The sequence below is a fragment of the Chionomys nivalis genome, chromosome 14 (assembly GCF_950005125.1).
Source record: "Chionomys nivalis chromosome 14, mChiNiv1.1, whole genome shotgun sequence".
Taxonomy (NCBI): Eukaryota; Metazoa; Chordata; class Mammalia; order Rodentia; family Cricetidae; genus Chionomys; species Chionomys nivalis.
Window position 1 is genome coordinate 23,728,715 of NC_080099.1, and position 24,169 is coordinate 23,752,883.

At 43.6% G+C, this 24,169-nt stretch overlaps 1 protein-coding gene across 2 annotated transcripts; it reads left to right on the top strand.

Annotated features, from left to right (window-relative positions):
* Positions 1-3,461: 3,461 nt before the first annotated feature.
* Grpel2 (GrpE like 2, mitochondrial) lies at positions 3,462-22,500 on the top strand. 2 transcript variants are annotated; one of them, XR_009058305.1, is made up of 5 exons: positions 3,462-3,572; positions 10,501-10,654; positions 11,809-11,890; positions 14,563-18,516; positions 22,065-22,500. XR_009058305.1 is itself a non-coding variant. In XM_057789004.1 (4 exons), the coding sequence occupies exons 1-4, from the start codon at positions 3,499-3,501 to the stop codon at positions 14,925-14,927; spliced, it is 675 nt and encodes a 224-aa protein (XP_057644987.1). In that variant the 5' UTR covers positions 3,462-3,498; the 3' UTR covers positions 14,928-22,500. The 2 variants fall into 2 exon arrangements, 1 of the variants encoding a protein (XP_057644987.1); XM_057789004.1 differs by having other exon boundaries at positions 14,563-22,500.
* The last annotated feature ends 1,669 nt before the right edge of the window (positions 22,501-24,169 follow it).

Genomic DNA, 24,169 nt, shown 5'->3' on the forward strand with positions numbered 1-24,169 from the left:
CATCCAATCCAAAGGGAGGGTTTTCATTCCAAACTGCACTTCTGTTTCTTCAGTGACTAACAGTCCACATTAGCCAGTGCTCATGTTAAGATGGATATTCTACACTGGTGCCCACCACTGTGTCTTAAGAATCTGTCACACTCTTTCTTAGGCAGCTATTTTAAGGTTAAATGCCTTTTCAAGAGTAAATCTTGGGCTCAAAGAAGGAAGGGCCCTACATCATTAATCATTAACACACATGAGGACACGCCACCTGTCAGACACCAACAGCCTATGTCACCTGAGGCCCATGCCGAGGGCACACCTAGTGCTTGCCTTCATATTCGACTGCTGCCTTCTTGAAAATGTTTCTCCTTACTAGTTTTTCAACAAGAGGTTCTGCATTTTATTCTTGCCTTTTAAATAATGTAGCCAGAATCCAGCAAGATAACTCAGAGGGGATAAGGAGCTTGTTGCCAAGCCTGGGGACCGAGTTTGACCTCAGAACCCCTATGACGAAAGAATGGAACCAACTCCCAGAAGCCGCCCTCTGACCTCCACACAAACACTGACACTCATAAACACACACATTCAATGTAAAAAATATTTTTAAGATAGTGTAGCCAGCTCTGATAGTTATTGCCTTTCTAAGCATTATGCCTGTACTTTACACTAAGATTCTGTGAGATAAGTTTAAAAGGTTTTTTTTTTTTTGCAGTTTCATGTGATTCTAGAACCCTTATTTCTTAACTACAAATCTTTTGTCTTCTGTGGATCTCCATTCAGAAGCACACTTGCACCTAATAAATACGTGAATAAAAGCCAAATTCAAGGTAGCCTGGTTTACATAGCAAGTTTTAGGCCAATCAGGGCTACACACTGTCTTTAAAATGTACATATGCACACAAACTTATGTACATGTACATGAGTGAATTAACATATACGTGTTTCTGTGTGTGTACATGTGGTCTGAGTTGTGTAGCTAAAAGAACTGTGAGCAAACCGCTAAAGACACCAGCTCTTGTACTTGATTGCTAAAATGCCTTCTCAGACCACAGTTCTAAGAGGAACTTAATGTTCCAGCCTACCCAACACTGAAGTGTTAGATTCTTCATGTCCCTCATCCTCACTGGAGAGAACCTTACACTGTTCAGAGTCTCAAGTTTCTTAGCTGAAGGGTTCATAACCTCCCCACCTAAACTGCATTCTCATAGAGCGCCACATGAAGACAACCATGTTGTTGGCTGTCACATCTAAGATCAAAGATACAGAAGACTGTCTCTGTCCTCATGGAACCCATGAACTGGCAGAGGACAAAGTCTGACCCAAGTTGCTAGAGCAGAAGTAAGCTATATTTTGGTGAGGATTCGGAGTGCTGAAGGAACATGTCCCATTCCTTCTTAAAACTTTTTATCATTTTGACCTTAAGGTCTACTCAGTAATTAAGCTTGAAACCGCAGTCACAAGTTCATCTTCACACTCAAGACACCTCTTCATCCAGAACCACTATTCTTTTTTGTTTGTTTGTTTTTTTGGTTTTTTGAGACAGGGTTTCTCTGTGGTTTTGGAGCCTGTCCTGGAACTAGCTCTTGTAGACCAGGCTGGTCTCGAACTCACAGAGATCCGCCTGCCTCTGCCTCCCGAGTGCTGGGATTAAAGGCGTGCGCCGCCACCACCCAGCCTTTTTTTTTTTTTTTTTTTTAAAGAAGGGTCACGTTAATCCCAGAACTCAGGTGGATCTCTGAGTTTGAGGTCAGCCTGGTCTACAGTGCTAGTTCCAGGACAGCCAAGGCTACACAGAGAAATCCTGTCTGGGGATGGTGAGGGTTTCTCATGTATCTCTAAGTGGCCTATTCTATTTGATGTGTAGGTCTGGCAGGCCTCAAACTGACAGAGATTTGCTGCTGCTGCTGCTGCTGCCTTGCAAGTACTGGGATTAAAGTTGTGCAGCACTACACCTGAAATATATCTACATCTTAGGCTGGCAAAATGGCTCAGCAGGAAAAAGGGGGGTTACCACCAAGCCTGATGACCTGAATTCAATTCCCAGGACTCACACAGTGGAAGACAAAGGCTACTGCAAATGGTCCTCTGACTACATGTATTCATGTGTGTATCCATATACATGCATACACATCTAAAAAAATAAAATTTACCACATCTTTACTGACATCCAACTTCATTAATTCATTTTACAAGTATTTATTGATCAGGGTGAAAAAAAAACAGTGATCAAGACACAGCACAAAACTCAAACTCCACAATGAAGAAAAAAGGAAGACAAATACTAAGAAAATAGGAAGCAGAGAGACTTACACCAGCTAGTTAGGTTTCTCTGTAACTACACTGTCTACAGTGATAGGGGGTGAGATGGCCTGCCCTGCAAACCCACCTCTGAAGACGGTGAAGAACAAGCTCAGGGCTTCATATAAGACCCTGTCAACAACCATAGCAAAAAACATTCCGTCCTCTCTTACCAGGGCTATTCCAACAGTTCCTCTTCTCTACCTCTTTTTACACCCTTCAATTTTCTCTGAACAGCAAAGGGACTTTTTTTCTCTAGTACCGAGGAAGGGTCTGGCATGTGTAAGCATGCACTCGACCCCTGAGCTGTATCCCCAGCTCTCTTGTAGTGAGACCGCCTCACTAAGGTGCCCCAGTTGAACACGATCTTGTGATCTGGCCTTAGCCCTGAGTGGCTGGGATTACAGACCTGAGTCATACCTGTTGTCGAGCTACTGCAACCAAAATCAGACAACAAAATATAGGTCTGCCCTGAAAAGCGCTTAGATTTTACTAAGCGGAAACAACTCAACCATATATCATTAACACACACTTAAGTCAGAAAACAGTTCGTCGAAAGAAAAATCATGAGAGTGACTGGGGAAGGTGCGACCAGGCTGCAGTATTTATTCGCTCACCAGACCGGTTCAAGCCAATTCTCCAGTCTGAGGTTACCATACCCTCTCCCCAAATTCCCATCTTTTGCTTTCAATACTCTCCCTCTTCACTTGCTTTCTTTACGGCTATATTCTAGTCTTTTTTTCAGTTTTGTGTGGGCGTGTATTTATTTCGGCGCGTACATGACTGGGCCCGAAGTGAAGTCAGAAAACAAACTTCAGAATTCTTTTTTTTCTTCTAGTGGGTCCCAGGATCGAACTCGGGTTGTTGAGACTCATCGGCCTAGGCGTCTATCTTATTTTCACAGCGCGTGCACCTCGCCTTTAAGCACTGGTCACATTTTACATTTGTTGCTTGTCATCTCATATGCGCTCCTCGAGGATGAGGTGAGAGCCGCCTCGCTCACCGTGAACTTGGCACCTACTATGAAGCTCTTGGGCCAAGCGTCCTCCTGACCAGTTCAACCCCGAGAGCCCACATTGCGGGGCCCGGCCCGGAAGAGCAGTGTGGCGCACAGGAAACCGGAAGTCCCTGCCTACATCGGGGGAGGCGCGTGACTTTCCGTCTCTCCACTTGGCTCGAGCGCGCGTGCGCGGTGTCGACGTTCTGGTCTGGAACATGGCGGCGCGGTCGTTGTGGGCGGTGCAGCGGCTGCAGCGCCTCCTGGCCTCAGGGCTTGTGTCAGAGAACAGGTAAGCGGGGCGGCGGGGCCGGGCAGGCCGTGGCGTGGGCGCGGCGATGGGCAGCTGTGGGAAGGAAGGCGAGGGCTAACTCGGCGCCAGCGAGGACCGGCCTCAGGCCCCGTGACCCGGCGTCCACGCCGCGTCTCCTATAAGGGAGGCTGAGGCCCATCGGCGCGCTTTTCCCAGTCAGGGAAGATAAGTGCATCCGAGGCCACGTCCTGAGAGGTAGAAGCCAAGCAGGACAGAATCGGAAACGTAACTCGTCCCCAGCCCCTGCTCGCCTGTGTCTTCCAAGGTTTCGTGGGGTTCTTAGCCAGACTCCATGTGGTCCAGTCACTCTCTCCAGCTCTCGGGAGCATCGTTTGACTTGTGTATAAAAGGAGAGCCATGAACCGTTCCCCAAACGCCCCTTCCACCAGTCTTAGGGATACTGTGAAATTCGTGCCGTCAGTGGCCTGCAGAACTATGGGTAGTCGCTTTTTATTATTTCGTGTTTAATAACTTGAGGAATCTAGGATTTAGGAAAATTTACCAACTTTTCCAAACAAATCTTAAGGAAGTTACCCCGTCTAGAAACCAGCCGCGGTTCTCGAGCAGGTGTTTTTTTATTAGTGAACACGGTTCATTATTCTCAGGGGATACTCCTGAGAAAGAATTTTTTTTAAAGGCTGTCTATAAGTTTGAGAATTCTGACTTGTCAATTAGCTGCGGGGAAATCCAGGAAATTTGCGTGACCATTTGTCATTCTTTTTCCGGTCTTGATGCACCTGATCTAATACACCCGCCCTACCAGAGCTGTGAGGCCTTGAATTAAATGCTTTGGGCGGGGTGGTTTGTTTTCCTAGCTTCGGCAGTTTGTTGGGTGAGGTTAGGAAATAATCAAAAACTTCTTCTGAAGGAATAATTGAGCATTGGCCTCTTCTCTTCAAACTGGTCGTTTTGACCAGCTTTCTGTTTATCCGAGATAAATATGGTTTTCCAGGAGGGCTGGTCTTTTTGGCTGTGTATAATTTGCCCCAGACATATCTATGATAACTGTATTTTCTGGACCAAATATTTAGTTAGGACCGTGTATACTAATTGGATACATGGTTTAATTGGATATCAACCCTTAATAAAATTCAGGACCAGGCTGTAAAGTCTGGGAAATGCCCTTGATTGTGACGCTAAGCCAGCTCTTCTTCGCTCTGCCTAAAGTTCTCTTTTCTTAAAGCAGACTCCTATACCCCCCATCCCCTTAAGCCTTTGTTATCATTTCTGCCATCTCAGTGACCACTGTCCAAGATATGTCTGTGCGTATAAGTAATAAACTATTTGATTTAAAGAGCTCTCGAACCTACAGATTGATTAACCTTGTAGTTTTTCACTTGGGTCTAGGAGGTATAGGTATAGTGAAGACTTCCTTAAACTAGAGGTCAGAACTGCTGCAGTTGCCTGGCGGTGGTGGCGCACGCCTTTAATCCCAGCACTTGGGAGGCAGAGGCAGGCAGATCTCTGGGAGTTCGAGGCCAGCCTGGTCTACAGAGCTAGTTCCGGGACAGGCACCAAAAGCTACAGAGAAACCCTGTCTCGAAAAACCAAAAAAAAAAAAAACTTCGCAGTTGAAGAGCTGCTCTAAACAAGGTCCAAGTCTATGTACACTGAACCAAACAAATATCAAATATTTTAGTGATACCAAGAGCAAAGGAGCAAAGGCTCACTTTCCTCTGCCCATAGTAGGCCAAGGATGGTTTTGAGGTTTTTTTTTTGTTGTTGTTGTTGTTTTGTTTTGTTTTATAACAGAAAAGTTTTATTGCAAGGTCAACTGGCAAGGAGGACAAAAACAGAAAGTTTGCCTCCTTCCCTTGTCAATTGATGGGGACACTTAGGCAGAGAGAGGCTATTTCTCATTTAGGTGGTGAGAAGGAGAACAATCTAGGGTACTTTTCTTTTCTTGGTTTTTCAAGACAGGGTTTCTCTGTAGCTTTGGAGCCTGTCCTGGAACTCCCTTTGTAGACCAGGCTGGCCTCGAACTCACAGAGATCTGCCTGCCTCTGCCTCCCGAGTGCTGGGATTAAAGGCGTGCGCCACCACCACCTGGCTATAATCTAGGGTTCTTTTGTGCCAGTGTAGATGTCATCTTGCCTCTTCACAAGTCATGTGCTTATTAGGGGGAAGTTATGTTTTGTGCTTAGGATTTTGAGCTCGTGATATCAAAATGTCACTGGCAAGCAAACTGGCTTGTGGAACTGTTCACACTTTTTTTGTGGGAAGAAGTTTCAAGACAGAATTTCTCTGTGTCGTCCTAACTATCCTGGAACTCGCTGTGTAGACCAGGCTGGCATTGAACTCACAAGAGATCCTCCTGCCTCTGCCTCCCAAGTGCTGGGATTAAAGGCATGCACCACCACTGCCCAGCCAGGACTGTCCCTTCTTAAAATGCCTGTTTGAAACTGCTCTTGAATGGATCCTGTAAGCAGTTCCTGAAAAACAATTTCAAATGCTTTGTCAATTAAGGAATGCATGTCCTTTTGTTGGGACCTTAACCATTTTCATTAGCTGTGCAAAATTTTAGATTACATAACTAGCTGAACAAAAACTAATTGACTAAAATAAGGTTCTATTTTAGTGACCTTTCTGTCCAGAGACGACCAGTCATAATTTCTCTTTCATAGCACAGATTTTCTTCCCTTACAGTGTGTGGCCATAAAGTCTTGGAATTCTAAGCCTGAGTTCCTTTTACTCTTTTTCCCCTTCTATAAGATAAAGAGTTAGACCAGAATTGTATAACTTTGTGGCTTCCTGGTATTAAATATCCTGGCTCAACGGAACACTTGCTCTGCGTGTGCCTTTCTTTTGTTTGTTGTTTGTTTTGGAGGGAGCACTATCTTTGTTGTTCTTTTGAGACAGACTTTTACTATGCTACCGAAAGGTCTGCCCGTATCAGCCTCCTAGTACCTGAGTTGCAGATAGTCACATGCCACTTTGCCCAGCTTAATTTTTTGATCTTGACTATGTCATTAAACCTCAAGCATCTCCTCTTGGGGTTTTTCTTCAGTAAATAGGGTTTATTGTGAGGAGTGGAGAAAGTCCTCAGTGAGTGAAGTCCTGAGTGAATGCATGTGTCGACATACACAAGTCATGTCAAAACTCCCTTAGACCCATGGAGGCATGGCACAGCCTTCCGTGCGGGACAGAGTGCAGGTGTTAATAATGTGTGCAGAAAGGTCGCTGTAGTATTCTCCCTCCTGGATGTTTACAGCCTGAAGACTGCGCCCCTACAGAGATTACTCCTACTGAGATGAACTTAATTCCCTTGTACACCATAAGCCCTGCCTCCTTGTTTGTCTGTGTGTGATAACCTTGTCTCCTTGTTCAACTTTATGCAATAACTCTGCCTCTCTGTTCGATCTATATTACAAACTATATATAATCAAAGCTTCCAGGGTGCTGGGGTTCCTCCAGACAAGAGCCCTGATGACCTGATCCCAGCTTTCTGTCTTTTCTTCACATTCTCACCACCCCAATCAGCTATCCCTGGAGCTCTGCTGGATGCAGCAAGTGGTGCCCAACCAGGGACATGGACAGTGGCTAAGGGAAACTCTGGCCAAAGGGGGGAACACTTCCAAGAGAAGTGTGTTTGTGCCAGTAAAAAGGAGGAAAGAGATGAAAAGAAAAATAAAATAAAGGGACAAAGGGAGAGAGAGCAGGCAATTCTAAGTGTCAAGTATAATATGGGACAAATAGACTCTAAAGATAAGCAATTATATCTCAGTATTTAGAGGTTTTGAGAAATCCTGGAAGCAAGGTAAAAAATTGCAGTCCCATCAGTGCATATTTAGAAGACAGGTGTCCCTCGGCAGATTCTTTTTACTAGCAGCCTATGTTGAAACTGCAAGGCACATGCCTCCCCCCATGGAAATTTCTCTCCTGGATTACTTGGCATCAGAGAAACTGGTATGTTGATTAGTGGCCATTTGGCAATGTCAGGTAGGGCAAGTTCATTCTCTCCACGTCTCCTCGAGATTCTCAGATTCCGCCCTTCTTACTAGAGTCCTCTTTGTTTGATTCCTCACCTAACCTTAGCCTATTTAGCTATAGACCAATCGGCTTCTTTATTAAACCAATCACAATAACATATATTCACAGATTATAAAGAAATATTCCATAATAGTCATGCTCTGTACCACCAAAATGCTACCTCTTTATGCAGTGAATTTGTTTCCTCCCAGGAAGAACGGCTAGGCAGATAGTTAAGCAGTATAACCAATCCTTTTCAGCCTGTCACATGTAAAGTATTAACCCCAGGGGTTACATCCCAGTGCTCTCTGGCAGATGGATGTTACTCATGTCTCTTCCTTTGGAAAACACAGTGTGTGTGTGTGTGTTTAATGCTGATACCTATTCTCAGTTTATGCCTCTGTTCACAAGGGAGGCTGCCGAACATACCATACTGCTCAGTGCATTGCTGCATTTGCCATTTGGGTCTATCTACCACATCTTTAAATGGAAAATGTTCTACCTACATGTCTTCTGCATTAAAAGCATTTGTGCCCAACATAAAATGGCTCACAACACAAGTGTTCCTTACAACCCCCAGGGACAGCTATTGTAGAAAGATCCCACAAATGTCTCAAACAACAAACACTAAAAGGGGGAGCTTTGCCCCTACTGATTGTCTAAACAAGGCCTTGTTCACATTAAACTGTTTTAAGTAGATTACCTCACTGTAGAGTTGACACTGGCCACCAAAAGACAGAGAAATAAAACCTAAGGTGCTATGTGGAAAGATATGACAGGAAAATGGTTTGGCCTATGCTAATGTGGGGGTGAAGGTATGCTTGTGTTTTTCCTGACGGTGCAGAATAGCTACTTTGGGTGCCTTTGAGGACTGTAAAGAGCCTGGCTCCAGGTGTGAAGAGACTAGATCCCACAAAGAGTGGCTTTGTAGCACCTGAGGGCAAGAAGACGGCCCAGAGTGGCAGAGTGGTAACACAGCGATGGAAGAGGCCAAAAGGTGAAACGGAAAAAAAGGCACCTTTAATGCCATCTGTGTCAGTGTTGGGCACTGTGGTGAACTGCCACTGGACTAATAGTGAAGATCCATCCTGCACATATGGGAAATAGGAAAGGGGAGATGTAGGAAACCTGAGTGGGTAAAGTCCTGTGTGAATGAATGTGTGTGATGACACGAACAGGCCATGTCAAAGACTCCAGAGCCTCAGGCCCATGGAGAAGTGGCAAAGCCTTCCTCTAAGGGTTGAGTGTGAGTATTACCAGTGTGTGCAGAAAATGTCCGTGTAGCTTCTCCCCTCTGGGTGTTTACAATTTAAAGACTGTTCCTCTACAGAGACTACACCTACTGAGATTAACTAAACCTGTCCCCTTGATCTAACTGTGCACCAGAAGCCCCCCCCCCCGATGGGTCTGTATGTAATAAAACCTCCCTAAAGTTTGAACAACTCTACTGATAAAATGCTGAGCTTCCAGGATGCTGTGGTTTTTTCCAGTAGTGAGCCTGGACCACGTGACCCCACCTTTCTGTCTATCTTCTTCATTCCCTCACTGCCCCAGTGAGGTCCATTCCTACAGTTAGGCTGGATATGACAGATTACAATAGCATTTGTTTTGTAGAAGCAGTATTATCATTCTAGTAGAAAAGAAATCCAAACGTCCATCAGTTGACAAGTGGGTAAAACGGTGTGGCATATCTACACAATGAGCTATTAGCAATAGAAAGTAACCAATTACTGGTAAATGCAGTTGGGGGGGTGTCTCACCCGTCCCCAATGAGAAAAACTTTTTTAGTATACAGCTATAGACTCTAGCTATTAAAGCCCTGATCTGAAATATTTCATGTTTTATGTAGGGTTAGACATTATCATAATCTTCAGACCATCTTGGGTCTTTTTATCCCTGTGTCAAAGGAGATTTCCCAGAGCTAAGCAGGTTTTACAGAAGTTGAAATTTGCAAGTTTTTAGTTAAGACATTTTTATCTTTAGCTAACATCTGTCTAATCAGATGTTGGTGATGCTCTCTTCTCAGGGGAAAAGAGCAAATGTGACCCTTTGGGGGCTGGGGCGGAGAAGCCAGCAGTTTAGTTTTAGCTCCTGTGTTTCAGAGGAGAGTTCCTTATGTTCTTTTCTTATTCCTCTGTTACCTAATATTTCCTGCTTGTCAGTAAATTCATTCTATTCCTATTCCTTTTAATTAAAAAAAAAAACTTGTTGGTATTTTTCTCTTATCACAATTACATGAATGAACCTGAAACACATTCTAAGTGAAAAACTGCTTCTAAGTGATCATCTATTACGATTCTGTTGACATTAAGCATCCATAAAAGACTTGTCTATAGAAAACAAAGTATCATCAGGTTTACCTGGGGCAGTGTAGGAGGCAATGGTAAATGATGTGTGAAATACAAGCCCTTTTATGTGACAAAGATGTTGTGAAATTGTGATTTCACGCACAGACTCTGAACATGGTAAAAATGTTGAATTGTACACTCTCAATGGTAAATTGTATGGCATGACAACTGCATATCGTTAAAACTTTAAATGTATGGGAGTTTGGCCTGCATTATGGCTGCTCCAACTGCGCACCTGCTGCCCACAGAAGGCATTAGATCCCCGAGAACTGGAGTTACGGGTGGTTGTGAGTTGCCACTGCTTAGATGATTGGAGTTGAATCCAGGTCTTCTGGAAGAGCAGTCAGTGCTCTTAACTGCTGAGCCGTTTTTCTCACTTTAATGCTACTTTTAAGAGCACTTTAAAATCTAGACAATAAAAACATGAGGCGGATGAAGCAGGAAAAGCTTAGGACTTCGTAGCATCTGTCACCAAGACTGAAGACTATGGAGAGTCAGCATGAGGTGCTTTGGGGGCTCTAACTGTTGTGGTTGCCTTTGTATGGTGGCATTTTTTCATTGTGTGCCATTGCCCTACCCCACCCTCTTAGGGGATGGCTACACCCATTCAGCACTGCCACCCAAAGAACTGCTGGGGAAGACTGCAGTTCTGAGGACCCTCCTGACGTACTCGGTCCCTCCCTTGCTGAGCAAGCTTTAAGGCTAAAAGCTGTTAAACTGGAAAAAGAAGTCCAGGATTTAACAGTGAGTAATAGATTTTATATTATTTATTTGCTATCTCTTTTCTGATTTAAATGTTCAAGCAAAATTTTTTGTGTTTTTTGTTTTTTTTAATGAACTTTCCTTTAAAATGGTTTTTTTACCCCTCTTCTTCCATTACTCTCTTGCTGGGCCTGTTTAAAAAAAAAAAAAGTCTGGTTTTTAAAAGCCACTTGCTAAGGGTGGGTGCCTTGTTTGCTTCCCTCTTGTCTCCCAGCCCTTAGATAACTGATGGTTTGGCAGTTAAAGGTAGTGTGGTGCCTGTCAGGTGATAGAGAATAAATATTTGCTGGGTGTATGAGGTCTTTGTACTCTGGTAAGCAGAGAACATCTGACCTACTAAACGTAGTTGTGATTGAGCACTGTGAGAAGAAATAGCTAAAGCAGAATAATTACAAGGCGGAGTAAAGTCCCTCAGGACTGCAGGGTGCTGGGAAGCAGTCTTACGAGAGCAATTAAAGAACCCAGGAACTAAAGAGAAAAGAGGAACAAACAGGATGAGTTAACTGCCTTGAAATAGGTGATAGGTTTTGGTTATTGGGTTTTTTTTTTTTTGTTTGTTTGGTTGGTTGGTTTTGTTTTTAAGATTTATGTTATGTATATGTTATATTCTGTCTGCCTGTTTGCTTACACACCAGAAGACATCAGATCTCACATTACATATGGTTGTGAGCCACCATGTGGTTGCTGGGATTTAAACTCAGGACCTCTAGAAGAACAGTCAATGCTCTTAACATCTGAGTCATCTTTCCAGTTGCAGTGATAAGTTTTTAAAACTTATTCTTTGTCATGTGAGAATTCGGGTCCATGAAAGAAAGGTTGGCAGTGTTGCCTAAATGTGAAATTGTTTGCTCTGGATAATGAACCTGAAAAGTGATGTGTTCAAGCTAGTTGTAATTACTTACAAGATACTGAAGAGTAAATAGATTACTGCTTTGGAAATTTGGAGAGCAGCCAGTCTCAGACTAGTTTGTTTTTAAACAGCGACTACTGAAAACTAAACTCAGGGCCTTGTGCATGCTGAGAAAGTATTCTGTCACTGAGCTGTGTCCCTGCCTCTATTATAAGGGCAAGATTTATAAAGTAAAAGCATTCTTTACCACTGACTTCTCACCTTTGATTTTGCTTTTGTTATTTAGCTGAGATACCAGAGAGCTGTCGCTGATTGTGAAAACATAAGGAGACGAACCCAGAGATGTGTGGAAGACGCCAAGATATTTGGTGAGAGATGATTCATAATACAGTAAATTTAGTTGAAGGGCATGTACCTTTGTAAGCACTTTTATAAACTAATTGTAGTAGAAATGCGTCTGAGACCCCTAACCGATACATCCCATACCTCCCACTCTCCCCACAGGCTTCTCTGCTGCACATGGAAATGGTGTCATGTTAACCATTGTATAATAATGCTGGCCTTTATTTTTCTAAGAATATACAGTTGCTACAGTTCCAACATTCTAGTGTATATACAAATAATATTTTTTAGTCATTGATGAAACAGTGAATTATAGTGACATTCAAGAGGAAAATCCAAAGAACAGTGCATAACCAGGAATGCTAAAGTTTGCGTGATGTAAGCAGCATTGGTCTGTATGCACAGGGAAAGTCTATACTACTGTGGACAAGAATCCCTTATTGCTGTCAGTGCTCTGCAAGTCAGTTCTTTATAGAACAGCCTGAAAGAAGGTAAAACTTGAAAGTGTGTGTGTGTGTGTTCGAGCACTTGTGCACATGTGTGCATGTGTATCCAAGTCTATAACAAAGCTCCACAGATCATAGCCAGCTGCCAGTTAGTAGTCTTGAATTTCATGATTTTTTTAAAGTTCATATGAACTTATTTTCTCTTTACTTACAAAACGTAAAATTTTTGACTTTTGCCTCTTGTCCCACAAACCTTAAATTGCTTGCTGTGTGGCCTTTTACAGAAGAAAGTTGTTGGCTGCTGAGATGTGGAAATGTCTTGTTCCAAGTAGAGCAGTTTTAGCAATGGGGGAACTTCTGTTGTTCGACCTGCTTTGATGAGTAAGGTAGATGGACACTAAAGTCAAGCATTGAGTTAGCACTAGTTAGACATCTAGGAATGAACTCATGTTAACTAACTGCCAGTTTATTGACTTAAAACTGTGTCTAGCCAAGGACACTACAGAAGTCATTTGCCTATGGAGTTTCCTCCTAGCTTCCAGAGATACTTAGGAAACTTAAGGGGTTGAGATGAGCATGGAGGGAGAAGGAAAGTATTATTTGGTTTTGATTTTGGTTTATGTTTTTTGAGTCAAGGTCTCTCTATGTAGCCCTCGCTAACGTGGAACTCTGTATAGATCAGGTTGGCCTCTAACTCACAGAAATTCCTGCCTCTGCCTCCCAAGTGCTAGAATTAAAGGCACGAGCTACCACACCTGGTAGAAAGTATGTTTTTAAACTGATATGTCATAACAACTATCTTACCTCCTTGCAAGCATAGTTTTAACTCAGTAGTTAAATTGGGACTTGGGAGATGGTTCAGAAAGTAATTATTTTGCAAGCATGAAGTTCTGAGTTAGGATATCCAAAATTCATGTGGAAAAAAGGTCAGGTGTGTGACTAATTTCAGTGCTGGGGTAGGGAGGAGACAGGCAACTCACTGGACTCTCCTCAGTTTGGCTGAAATGTCTAGTTCTGTGTCCAATAAGAGTCTTCATCTAAAAAAAACTAGAGCAAAATACCCATCGTTGACCTATGACTCCCACCTGGGTGCATGTAGAGGCAAACGTGCATACATCACACGCAAAATAATCATAATACAATAATGAGAATGCAGTCAGAAACTGAACTTGGGCTTCTGTTTAGCCAGATTCCCACTACTTCACTCATTTAGAAGCAAAGTCTCCCCTGGCAGTGTGCAGATCAGCACAGAAGCTTGCTGCTTTAAAACTTCTACTGGACAGCTGAGAATTTAGCTCAGTGGCAGAACCATGGGCTTGGGCTTAATCCCCAACATAAAAACCCAGCGTCTGCTCTCAGTCGGGGCTTGTTTCCTTGCTTGATACTGGCACTTTTTCTTTTCCTTGTGAGCCCATCTGTTGCTAGTATACTGCTGTTGGGCTGATGTGCCACTGTTTTCCTCAAGAAACTCTACTAATAGAGTCTGGGAAGTTAAAAGTAGAATTCCTTCCTCTCCTTTGGTCTGCCACATCTGGTCAGTTTTCTCAGGTCTACCTGTCGGTGTTTTTATTGCTTGCCTGTGACTAGTCTAGGTTGCTGCCCACCTTGGCGTAGCTATAAACATGTCAATAGATAAGTCTACTCTTTACCAGCCCCTGCTGGGCACTATACCATGGACGTCCAGTGGTGACCATTCCTTATCCCGATCAGAGTGGGAACACTGGCTTTACTTTCAGCTTGGAACAGTTCACTTACTCTAAAAGGTTTCTGTGGACCTTTCCCAGGTCTCCCTAACAGGCCTTAGAAAGGATACTCACCTCATCTGTAAGTGTGCCTTACCTTCCTGTCTAGGCAGCCACGAACAAGTGGCTCTCGCCATCCTTAGCATAGTGTTGGCTTTTCTTATTTTGTGTTCTCCACCCCCCCCCAATGAAATATTCCTAGCTTATCTCTTGAGAGTGGCCTTTGCACAACTAAGATAAGCCTGTTTTTAGTCTATTTTATATAGGTGTATTTAGCCCAAATTGCATCTTTTCCTGGTTTCCCGGTAGACAGACAGACAGACACAGTTTGCAAAAACTGACTCTGACTTGTCAGTTGAGGTTGAATGGTTGAGCTGATCCCCAAGTCCTGCACAGCAACCTTCCCACTCTCAGAAATACTAAGTATAACATGAGCTACCTCTTTGCCTACTCCAGGTTCTACCCCTAAGGACAGCGTTGTTCTTAGACTTGGTTCTGTTTTCTCTGCAGGAATCCAGAGCTTCTGTAAGGACCTGGTGGAGGTGGCAGACATTTTGGAGAAGACTGCTGAGTGTTTTTCAGAAGGAACCAAACCTGATGACCACAAGCTTACTCTGGAAAAAGTCTTTCAAGGACTGTCCCTTTTAGAAGCAAAGCTGAAGAGCGTATTTGCCAAACATGGCCTAGAGAAAATGACACCAATTGGTGACAAATATGACCCTCATGAGCATGAACTCATCTGTCACATGCCAGCAGGTGTAGGAGTACAGCCTGGCACTGTGGCATTAGTACGGCAAGATGGCTACAAACTTCATGGCCGCACCATTAGACTTGCCCGAGTAGAAGTGGCAGTGGAGTCTCAGAGAAGGCTGTGAACAAGCCCCCAGGAACTAAAACTCTCGCAGGTTCTGGCACCTGTGTCTCCTTTATTTATTAAGCTGGTTTGTATTATACATGAGGTCCTTCGTGTGCTCCACTTTGGATTTAGTCATATTGGCTTTATCTCTACAGTATCTTATTGGTTTATGTGGCCTGTTTGGTCTCATCAGAAGTCCTGCCATTGGGCATTTGAACAATGTGACAAGTGTCCTATGGCCTTTTTCAAAATGTTTACAAAAATCATTTAAGTTGGTACTCTGATGACTGAATCCAAAATCCCTTAATTGTGCTTTCAACTAATTTCTGGAATTAGTGCAGCATCGTATGTCTTATATTTTATGGGAAAGGGAGATGGTAGGGATTGGTGTGACATTTAGGTACTTAGATTGACAAAGCTTTACCCTTGTATAAATTTAGATCATTTGGGTTGACATATAGAGAGATTTTTCAAGGCTTTTTTATTTCATTTTTTATTTAGTCATCTTTTTTACTTGTAATCCCTGCTAGGGGTCACACATTATTCTGTAGCCGCCCCTTTCTTGTCCCTTTTGGAAGGGCTAAAGGGTCGGTCGGGTCAGTCTTCCTTTTTTCTTCTTTATAAGGTGTGCTCTTTTACTAAACTGATCTCAAGTCCATGAACAGGTCAGTTCTGCCTGCCTTGACAACACAACCCACTCCCAGGGAGACCAAAAGCCTCCATAAATTTCAAGTTGGAGAGTCCAGCATGGGGGCCAAGCATAGTAGTTGACTGTCCAAAATTAAAAACAAAGTATTAGGGTGGATAATTTTTTTTGCAATACGTAATTTACACAAAAGTAATGCTGCTGTCTCATCTCACTTGAATACACTCGGATGACCTGGGCATCCTCCTTTCTGGATTAGGGTGGGGTGCTTCTCTGGGGAGGACAAGGGACTTCCTGTAGCAACAACAAAATGCAAAGTCTTCAACCACATTGCAAAACTTTGGGGATGCTTATCCCAAATCAGCTGCTGTCACCTTCACCATTCCAGTTTTTAAATCCTGAATCAAAAGCACCAATATATATATATATTTATAATTGAGAAAAAGAACAAAGTTGTCTCAGGGTTTTTTTTCCATGCACATGTTGTCAAGAAAAGGTGTGAACACAGCTCCATCATTGTCCGCCTAGAATCATTTGCAGTGCATGAAGGAAGGACCGTATTCCTTGTATTCCTCCTTGCTGAACCAGGAGGCCATAGTGGAACTGCCTATCCACATGGAGTACTTGCACTTGGGGAGAATGGTGTTGATCTTCACTGTACTAGGAGCCAGATCAGTGATCTGTATGCTGGTGTAATCGATGCCTGGGTACATGGTGGTACCTACAGGCAGCACCATGTTGGCACAGACGTCTTTGCTGATATTGACACCACACTTGATGACAGAATTGAAGATAAGTTCATGGACACCATAATAGTCCACACCCAGAAAGGAAGGCTAGAAGAGCGCCTGGGGGCAGCAGAATTGGTCCTTGCTCATAGTGATGACCTGGCTGTCGGATGTAACTCTTCTCCAGGAAAAAGGATGCAGCAGCAGGCATGCCTTACTGGAAGTCCAGGGCAAAATGGCACAATTTCTTGATATTAGATCCGTTTCCTGCTTGGCTATGAGGTTGTAGCCATGTTTATTCTGGAACTTCATGGGTAGGTCCTGTAGATGGGCACTGTTGGGGATGCATGTGTGTAGAGTCCATCATGAAGAGTAGTTCTTGTAGATGAGCACTGTGTGTGTGTGTGTGCATGCACGCGCACGTGCATGCGTGTCCGTCTCTGGAGTCCATCATGAGGCAGGTGATGCCAGCAGAGTTGTACAAACAGCACAGCCTTGGTTGATGATCTTGAGCATGATCTGGGTCTTTTCATGACTGGTGTGGGGTTAAGGGAACCTTCCTTGGTAAGCAGCAAGTGCTCTTCCAGGGCCACACGTGGTTCATTGTATAAGGTGTAGTATCATCTCTGTTATCCAAGTTGGTACCACTCTCCATGAACACCTCAGCATCAGGATGCTTTTGGTCTGGGCCTAGATGCCCATATAGGAGTCCTACTGGCCCATGTCCACCATCACATCCCCAGTTTGGTGGATAAAACACCATAGAATCAAGAGAGCCTTGGACGCATCCTCGCCTATGCGGCCAGCGTTGTACATGCTGGGGCCGGTGTAGCAGTATCTGCTTCCATGGCAGATGGTAGCAGGTGGAGACTCAGCAGCAGAGAGACTTGTGTTGTCAGGTGAGTGTGGGTTCTGCAGATCCTCTTCCCTTATAAGCAGAGTTATTTTCAGGCCCTTGGGTATGAAATACCCGTAACAATACCAGTGGCAAAAGACCCAAACACAATTGTATAGGTAATTACCTACAAATGGCTGCTTCCACCAATCCTTACTCCTGCCCTTTGTCAGATTTGCCCTGGGATCTTATATTAGATTGTATGGGGAAGTAATGGACAAAATGCTGGACTCCCATGAATTTCTCATCTAATAATGCTGAGGTATGCCTTTTTTCCTTTGTGGTTGAGACTGACAAATTACTACTTCTCACATCAACAAATTTGTGTTTTTAGCACTGGGGGTTGAATGCAAGGTCTCCAGAATGCTAGGTAAGCACTCTGCGACTGAGCTCTGCTCCCAGCCCTGTTAAGCTGTTTCCTAGTTCTTAAATCCATCTTAAGCCATATTTGTTTGAACATCTATCTCCTCGTTTATGTTTTATTAACCTTGTAAATTTTATGAACCTGTATATTTTTTACATCTTAACTGATGCTGTATAAAAGATTTTACTATTGCCGGGCGGTGGTGGCGCATGCCTTTAATCCCAGCACTTGGGAGGCAGAGGCAAGCGGATCTCTGTGAGTTCGAGACCAGCCTGGTCTACAAGAGCTAGTTCCAGGACAGGCTCCAAAACCACAGAGAAACCCTGTCTCGAAAAACAAAAAAAACAAAAAAAAAAAAAAAGATTTTACTTTTACTAAGTTAGCCAAAGGAGCACTACGGTTCTTTTAACATAACCCTGCCAGGCAGGCGGGGATAGCCTTGGTTAACAACTGCCTGGGAAAAGCAGTGCTGGCCTGTCTTGGGATAACCTTGACAATATTTTACATTGTAAATTTCCCCCATTTGTCCAAACAGTCAAACCTTGTCATTCCTGGCTCTGTGAAATGTGGTTAATGACTCTAAGAATACCTCTGGAGCCAGGAAACTGTAGGCTCCAGGGATTTCTGTTTAGGGCTGGCTCCCTTTGGTGCATTAGCCAGGAGCAGTCGCCTACTGGCTTGCAAGTTTCTCTTTTACTCATCTCGTGGGAAGGCCTTTCAGTTCTGTAACATAAGGTTACCCTTTCTGTTGCTTCCGAAGCTCAAAAATCCAGTCGGTTTTAGGACAGACTCGAGATAGCCCTCCTAGATTCTTTGGACTGCCAATTAAACTGGCACAGACTGGATGAATGAGAGGAAAGCAGACTCCATTGTCTATATGAACACAAGAGTCGTGCAAAATCTGAGAGTCGGCTTCAGAAAACTGGTGCTGTGATCACATCCTGACCTACAGAAGAGGCCTGGAAGAGAAAACTGGTGAGTGTGGGTGGTCTCATACGTCTGGAGAAGCCCTCCGATACATAACTGCCAGTGTGCATTTTCTTTCAACTATTGCATTAAAAAAGGAAAGTCAGTCTCAGCTACTCCTGTGACTGCAGTTTCCCAAAATAACAACCAGCACAATATATAGCAAAGACTATTTTGGGGCAGCGTATTCTAATCTCGGACTTCAAGTCATATTTTCAGGTGGTAAGTTAACCCTCGAGTGTGAAGCCATCCTCCTTCGACCTCCGTCAGATCTAAACACCTGGACAAGGATAAGACCTGGAGGTGGTATAAAGTGTACTGGGAGCAGTAAATAGTACTTTTTAAAAATGTTTCTTTTTATCTTTTACACAGTAGTATTTTGCCTGCACGTGTATCTGTGTGAAGGTGTTGGAACTCCAGGAGCTCAAGTTTAAGACAGTTGTAAGCTGCCATGTTGGTGCTAAGAACTGAATCCAGGTCCTCTGGAAGAGCAGCCAGTGCTCTTAAACGCTGAGCCATCTCTCCAGCCCCCAAATTTAAAATTATATATATGACCATATTTTATGTGTGTGTTTTGTCTCCATTTATCTCTGCATCATGTGCTTGTGGAGGTCAGAAGAGGGTGTGAGATCCTCTGGAACTGGAGTTAGAAATGGTTTGTACACCATGTGTAGGTATACTTAAAAAGTATAGACTGAGACATGACTCAGTGATTAAGGGCATTCCGACTGCTCTTCCAGAGAACCCAGGTTCTATTTCCAGGACTGCAGTCAAAAGATTTTCTTGGCAAGGCATTATTTTACCATTTTACTAAGTGCCTGTTTAAGGAACAGTGAAATTCCACAGTATGAATTTGCCTTCGTTCCTACAAGATTGACAAATGGAAACAATGAGAAAATGGGCCATGTATATCTTAGAGTTACTTGCTGTCCTTGCAAGTGAACTAGAACAGAGTGTTGTTTTAGGAGCTCTGTTATCTGGAGTGTTCTGATCTCTCCACACATTTTTGCAAGTAGATCAATGTTAGGTTCTTTTATTCTGTTTTGCAGACTTAAATCATGAATTCACAATGAGAGGAAGCTATAATAGAGGCTCAAAGAAGGGACATGGAAGCCACAACAGTGTAGTAGAACTCAAACTTGGTAGCATAGACTTTGAGGGCAGTTCTGGTACCTGTGACTTCTGCCACCAGTCATTCCATGTTTACAAAATAGTTATAATTCATGACACTGAGGATTACATGAAACTCCAGTAAATTCTCCTGTTTTGTTACTTAAATTATCACGGTTTTCTTGCATTTTTATGATTGCCTAAAGTCTAGGGGAAAGGGAAGACTGGCTAAGTAATGGTATTAAAAATAAATTGTAAGCTAACCTGCTGTGACCTATGTGGCTTGGGTCCTGGAACCCTGGCTAGGGTTGGTGAGGGAATAAAGAGCAGACAGACATACAGTCACACACATAGTGAAGCCAGGATCAGGTGGGGTTTTCTAATGCCTCTACTACTGGGTGTTCATTAGGTACAGCACAGGGGAAGACATTAGCTAGTTTCGAAGGAAGCCTCTGGAGACCAACAATCCCAGCTGTAAATATCCAGGAGGAGGAGGAAGTCTCAGTTGCTAGTCTTTGCACACACTGATTAGTCTTCCATAGACACTCAGACTCCAGAGAAAAGCTTTGCCAATTTTCCATGGGCCAATTAAGACCTTGTAGTCCTCAGCAGGCCATACCCATATCAAAATACTCTTAGAACTTCGCTCCCTCAGGCTTCCCCACCATTACACCAAGAGTCTTAGGGTTCCTGTTGGTGTGATGAAATACCACAACCAAAAGTAAAACGAAGAGGAAATGGCTTGTTTTGCTTACACTTGTATATCATCATCAAAGGAAGTCAGGGCAGGAACCTGGGGGCAGAAACTGTTGCTGAAGCCATGGAGCTATTTACTGGCTTACTCAGTCTGCTTTCTTGTAGAACCCAGGGTGACCACCCAGAATTGACTGAGCCTTTTCCCATCAGCTACTAATTTATTAAAATGCTCTCCAGGCCTGCCTAAAGCTGAATTTTATGAAGGCTTCGAGGTCCCTTCCCCTCAGAAGATACTAGCTCTTGGTCAAGTTGGCATAAGTCTAGCCAGAACACTAACCATTCATAATACATCTTTCCCTTCCCGTTCTGTCGTTTGGTCTGTTGCTTGGTTGACCTTGTTACAGAAGTGTGCACTTTTAGACTGATGAACAATTAAATTGAGTCCAGACCTTTAATTATTTTCATCTTGATGGCTTTACCATAAAAGACCTCGGTATGCTGGGATGGTGACCTATGTCCTTGATCATAACACCCGAGAAGCAGAGACAAGAGGATCTCTGTCAATCTGAGGTCAGCCCAGTATACATAATGACACTACCTTAAAACAATGGGGGTTGGAGACATGGCTCGGTGGTTAAGAGTACTGACTGCTCTTGCAGAGGATTCAGTTTCAATTCTCAGTACTCACATGGTGTTCATAACCAGTTGTCAGTCCTAAGGGATCTGATACCCTCTTCTGCCCTCTAAGTTTACCAGGCACACAGATATAGATGGATGCAAATTGCCCATACATCAGAGATAAGTGAGTGAAATTTTAAATTTTAATTTTAAAGCACCTTGGCTTGCAGTGGACATGTAAGGAAACAGATGAACTTGCAAAAGACTTGATGTTCTGGTGCTTGGGCTAACAAATCTTTGCCTTTCCTTTGGTGAGTTGTTGATTGCTCACACCCACGACAACAGGCTTGATAAATGAGAAAACGTTAAAGGAAAATCAAATAGGGAAAGATAGGATGAAGTATACTATTAACACAAGAAATGCCTTTACAGCACCTGAATTAAAATGACTGCAGTTCAGATGTGGACGGTTTGGTTTGGTTTGGTTTGGTTTGGTTTTCCTAGTGCTAGCGACAGCATATAGGGCTTCCTGTGCTCGGCCATGGAGTGCTCTACCATCAAGTCATAAGCTTGGCCCTAGTCCTGGTGTGCATACTGGTTTTCCATACCCTGCCTTGAGTTAATATTGTATGTTTCTTCCTGATTTGTCTGTTTTTTTGAGATCTAAGTGCCATTTCTTCCTGTTTGGTTGCCTTTTCTTCTGTTTGCTTCTATGCCTGCATTGACTACTGAGATTCTTCTACTTTACCCTTTGTTGTGTAACGGTTTCCTCAAAGAATTGAAATATTCTGTGATGGTTTGAATGAAAATGGGCCCCATAGACTCATAGAGAGTGGTGCTACTTGAAACGATTTAGGACAGGTGGCCTTGGTGGTGTAGATGTCACCTCGCTGGAGAAAGTGTGTCACTGGGGGTGCACTTTGGGGTTTCAGAAGCCCAAACCTGTGTCTTTCTTCCTGCTGTCTGTCAATCCAGACGTAGAACTCTCAGCTAACTCTCCAGCACCATGTCTACCTATGAGCCGCCATGCTTCCTGCCATGACAATAATCTACTAAACCTCATACTATAAGCAAGCCCCCAATTAAATGTTTTCCTTTATAAGTCTCACTGTGGCTGTGTTGTCTCTTCACAGCAATAAAACATTGGCTTAAGACACCTTCCATCCTGATTATTAAGAGGGAAAGTAAATAACTCAAGATAGCTACAGGAACTCCCCGAAACTACAAGATTCACTAGGTCTCTCCCTCTCCAAGAGTATGTGAACAGTAAAGACTTTTGAGAGTTACTCTCAGATAAGCCATTACAAAGAGGATTCTCAGATAAGCCTCACCTCCTAGAAGAAGCAGAAACCAGGAGAACTTCCTTGAACAAAGACCAGTTAAGCCACCAGGAAAGGACACTCTCCAACTTGAGCTGCCTGCAGGCTGTGGTGTTCCAGGTTCCCGGCTTTGATGAACTATCATCCGTACTGTGGTGGACTTTGGTGATGGAGCTCTCTTTGAATCACTTCTGCTCCTATAAGTAACCCCTCATATTCCTGTAAGTAACCCCAATAAAACTTTTGGTTCACCAAGTCATATTTTGATGATACTCATATTTTGATCCATTGTGGGCTCCCTATCTGGGGTAATAGATTGTGTGTGGTGTGTGTGCTGTGTCTCCCCTGGAAAGTTTGTCCCACAATACTTCTGGCAGTCCTTTGTGATGGGGGAAGGGGCTCATTTGGCAGGAGTGATTTCTCTGCAAGCATGAGGACCCGAGTTCAAGTCCCCAGCACCCATGTAAAAAGCCAGGCAAGAATGTATGTACCTAGAACCCCAGCCCAGGATGGTAGAGACAGGCATGTCCCAGGTTGATGGTTGGTTGCCTGACCCAAATGTGTTTTGGGTTCAGTGAAAGACCCTACATAGAGGAGGACACCTATTATTCTCTGGTGTCCACATACATGCATGTGTTGCACATGCCTACACACACCATGTACCATACACACATTCACAAAACTGCATTTGTCCTTGATTCAACCTTCATCTTCTGTATGTTCTATCATCCTCTAACTCAGCCTCTTAGTTGACTTCCACGAACCAGCTTCCTCGCCAAATGGCCCTCTTTAGAGTTAAGCTTTCCTGGGATTTAGCCTTGCATCTTCATCCTTCCAGGTCTATCTGCATACTGTAGTTTTACTTTTGACTCCATAAGCCATTGATTCCTGAATTCCCAGAGCGTCAATAAGTATATTCTTATTCCCATCCTACCCAGCCTTGGCCCATGTTCTCAAGTTCATTGCCATGGTTTTTAAATGATCCCGGTGGGACTGGAGATGGTTCCGAGGTTAAGAGCACTTGTAGCCTTTCCAGAGGACCAAGGTTCTGTTGCCATCACCCATACCAGGTAGCTCGAGAGTGCCTGGAACTCCAATTTAGGAAATCCAATGCCTTCCCCTGACTTCCAAGGGCAGTGCACACACATGATGCACATACACTCAGGCACACACATACACGTTAACAAATTTTTTTTTTTTTTTTGGTTTTTCGAGACAGGGTTTCTCTGTGGTTTTGGAGCCTGTCCTGGAACTCACTCTTGTAGACCAGGCTGGTCTCGAACTCACAGAGATCCGCCTGCCTCTGCCTCCCAAGTGCTGGTATTAAAGACGTGCGCCACCACCGCCCGGCACGTTAACAAATCTTTAAAGTGACCCCAGTGGGTTTTTTTAGATACATGGAGAGTTAGTTTCTGAATTCATTTTTTAGTCTCATTGCTCTGCCTGCAATTGTTTGACCTGTATGATATGGTGAGAGTCACACTTTGGGTTTCTGGACTAACCCTTAAAAATAACTGGGTCAATACCATCTTGTCCTCCAGTGCGCCATCATGCAAGTGGGACTACCCTGTACATTTGTGGACAAATCAAAAGTATGACTTTGGTTTCGGAGTGGTTCATTAGATAGCAGCAGATAAATGATATGGTTACCTCACCTCATTCCCGGGCTCAGCTAATTATTTTGCACCTCTGTACCCCTAATTGTAATGGTTTTGTTTGTGTGCTTGCTTGTTTTTTCTCTTACCAGCAATTCTGAACCTGATGATCTCATGCATGATCAATAGGTTGGTAGAGTTATAAGAACTAATGGGGAGGCCGGGCAGTGGTGGCACACACTAATCCCAGCACAGAGGAGGCAGATCTCAGTGAGTCTGAGGCTAGCCTGGTCTACAAAATTGAGTTCCAGAACACCCAGGACT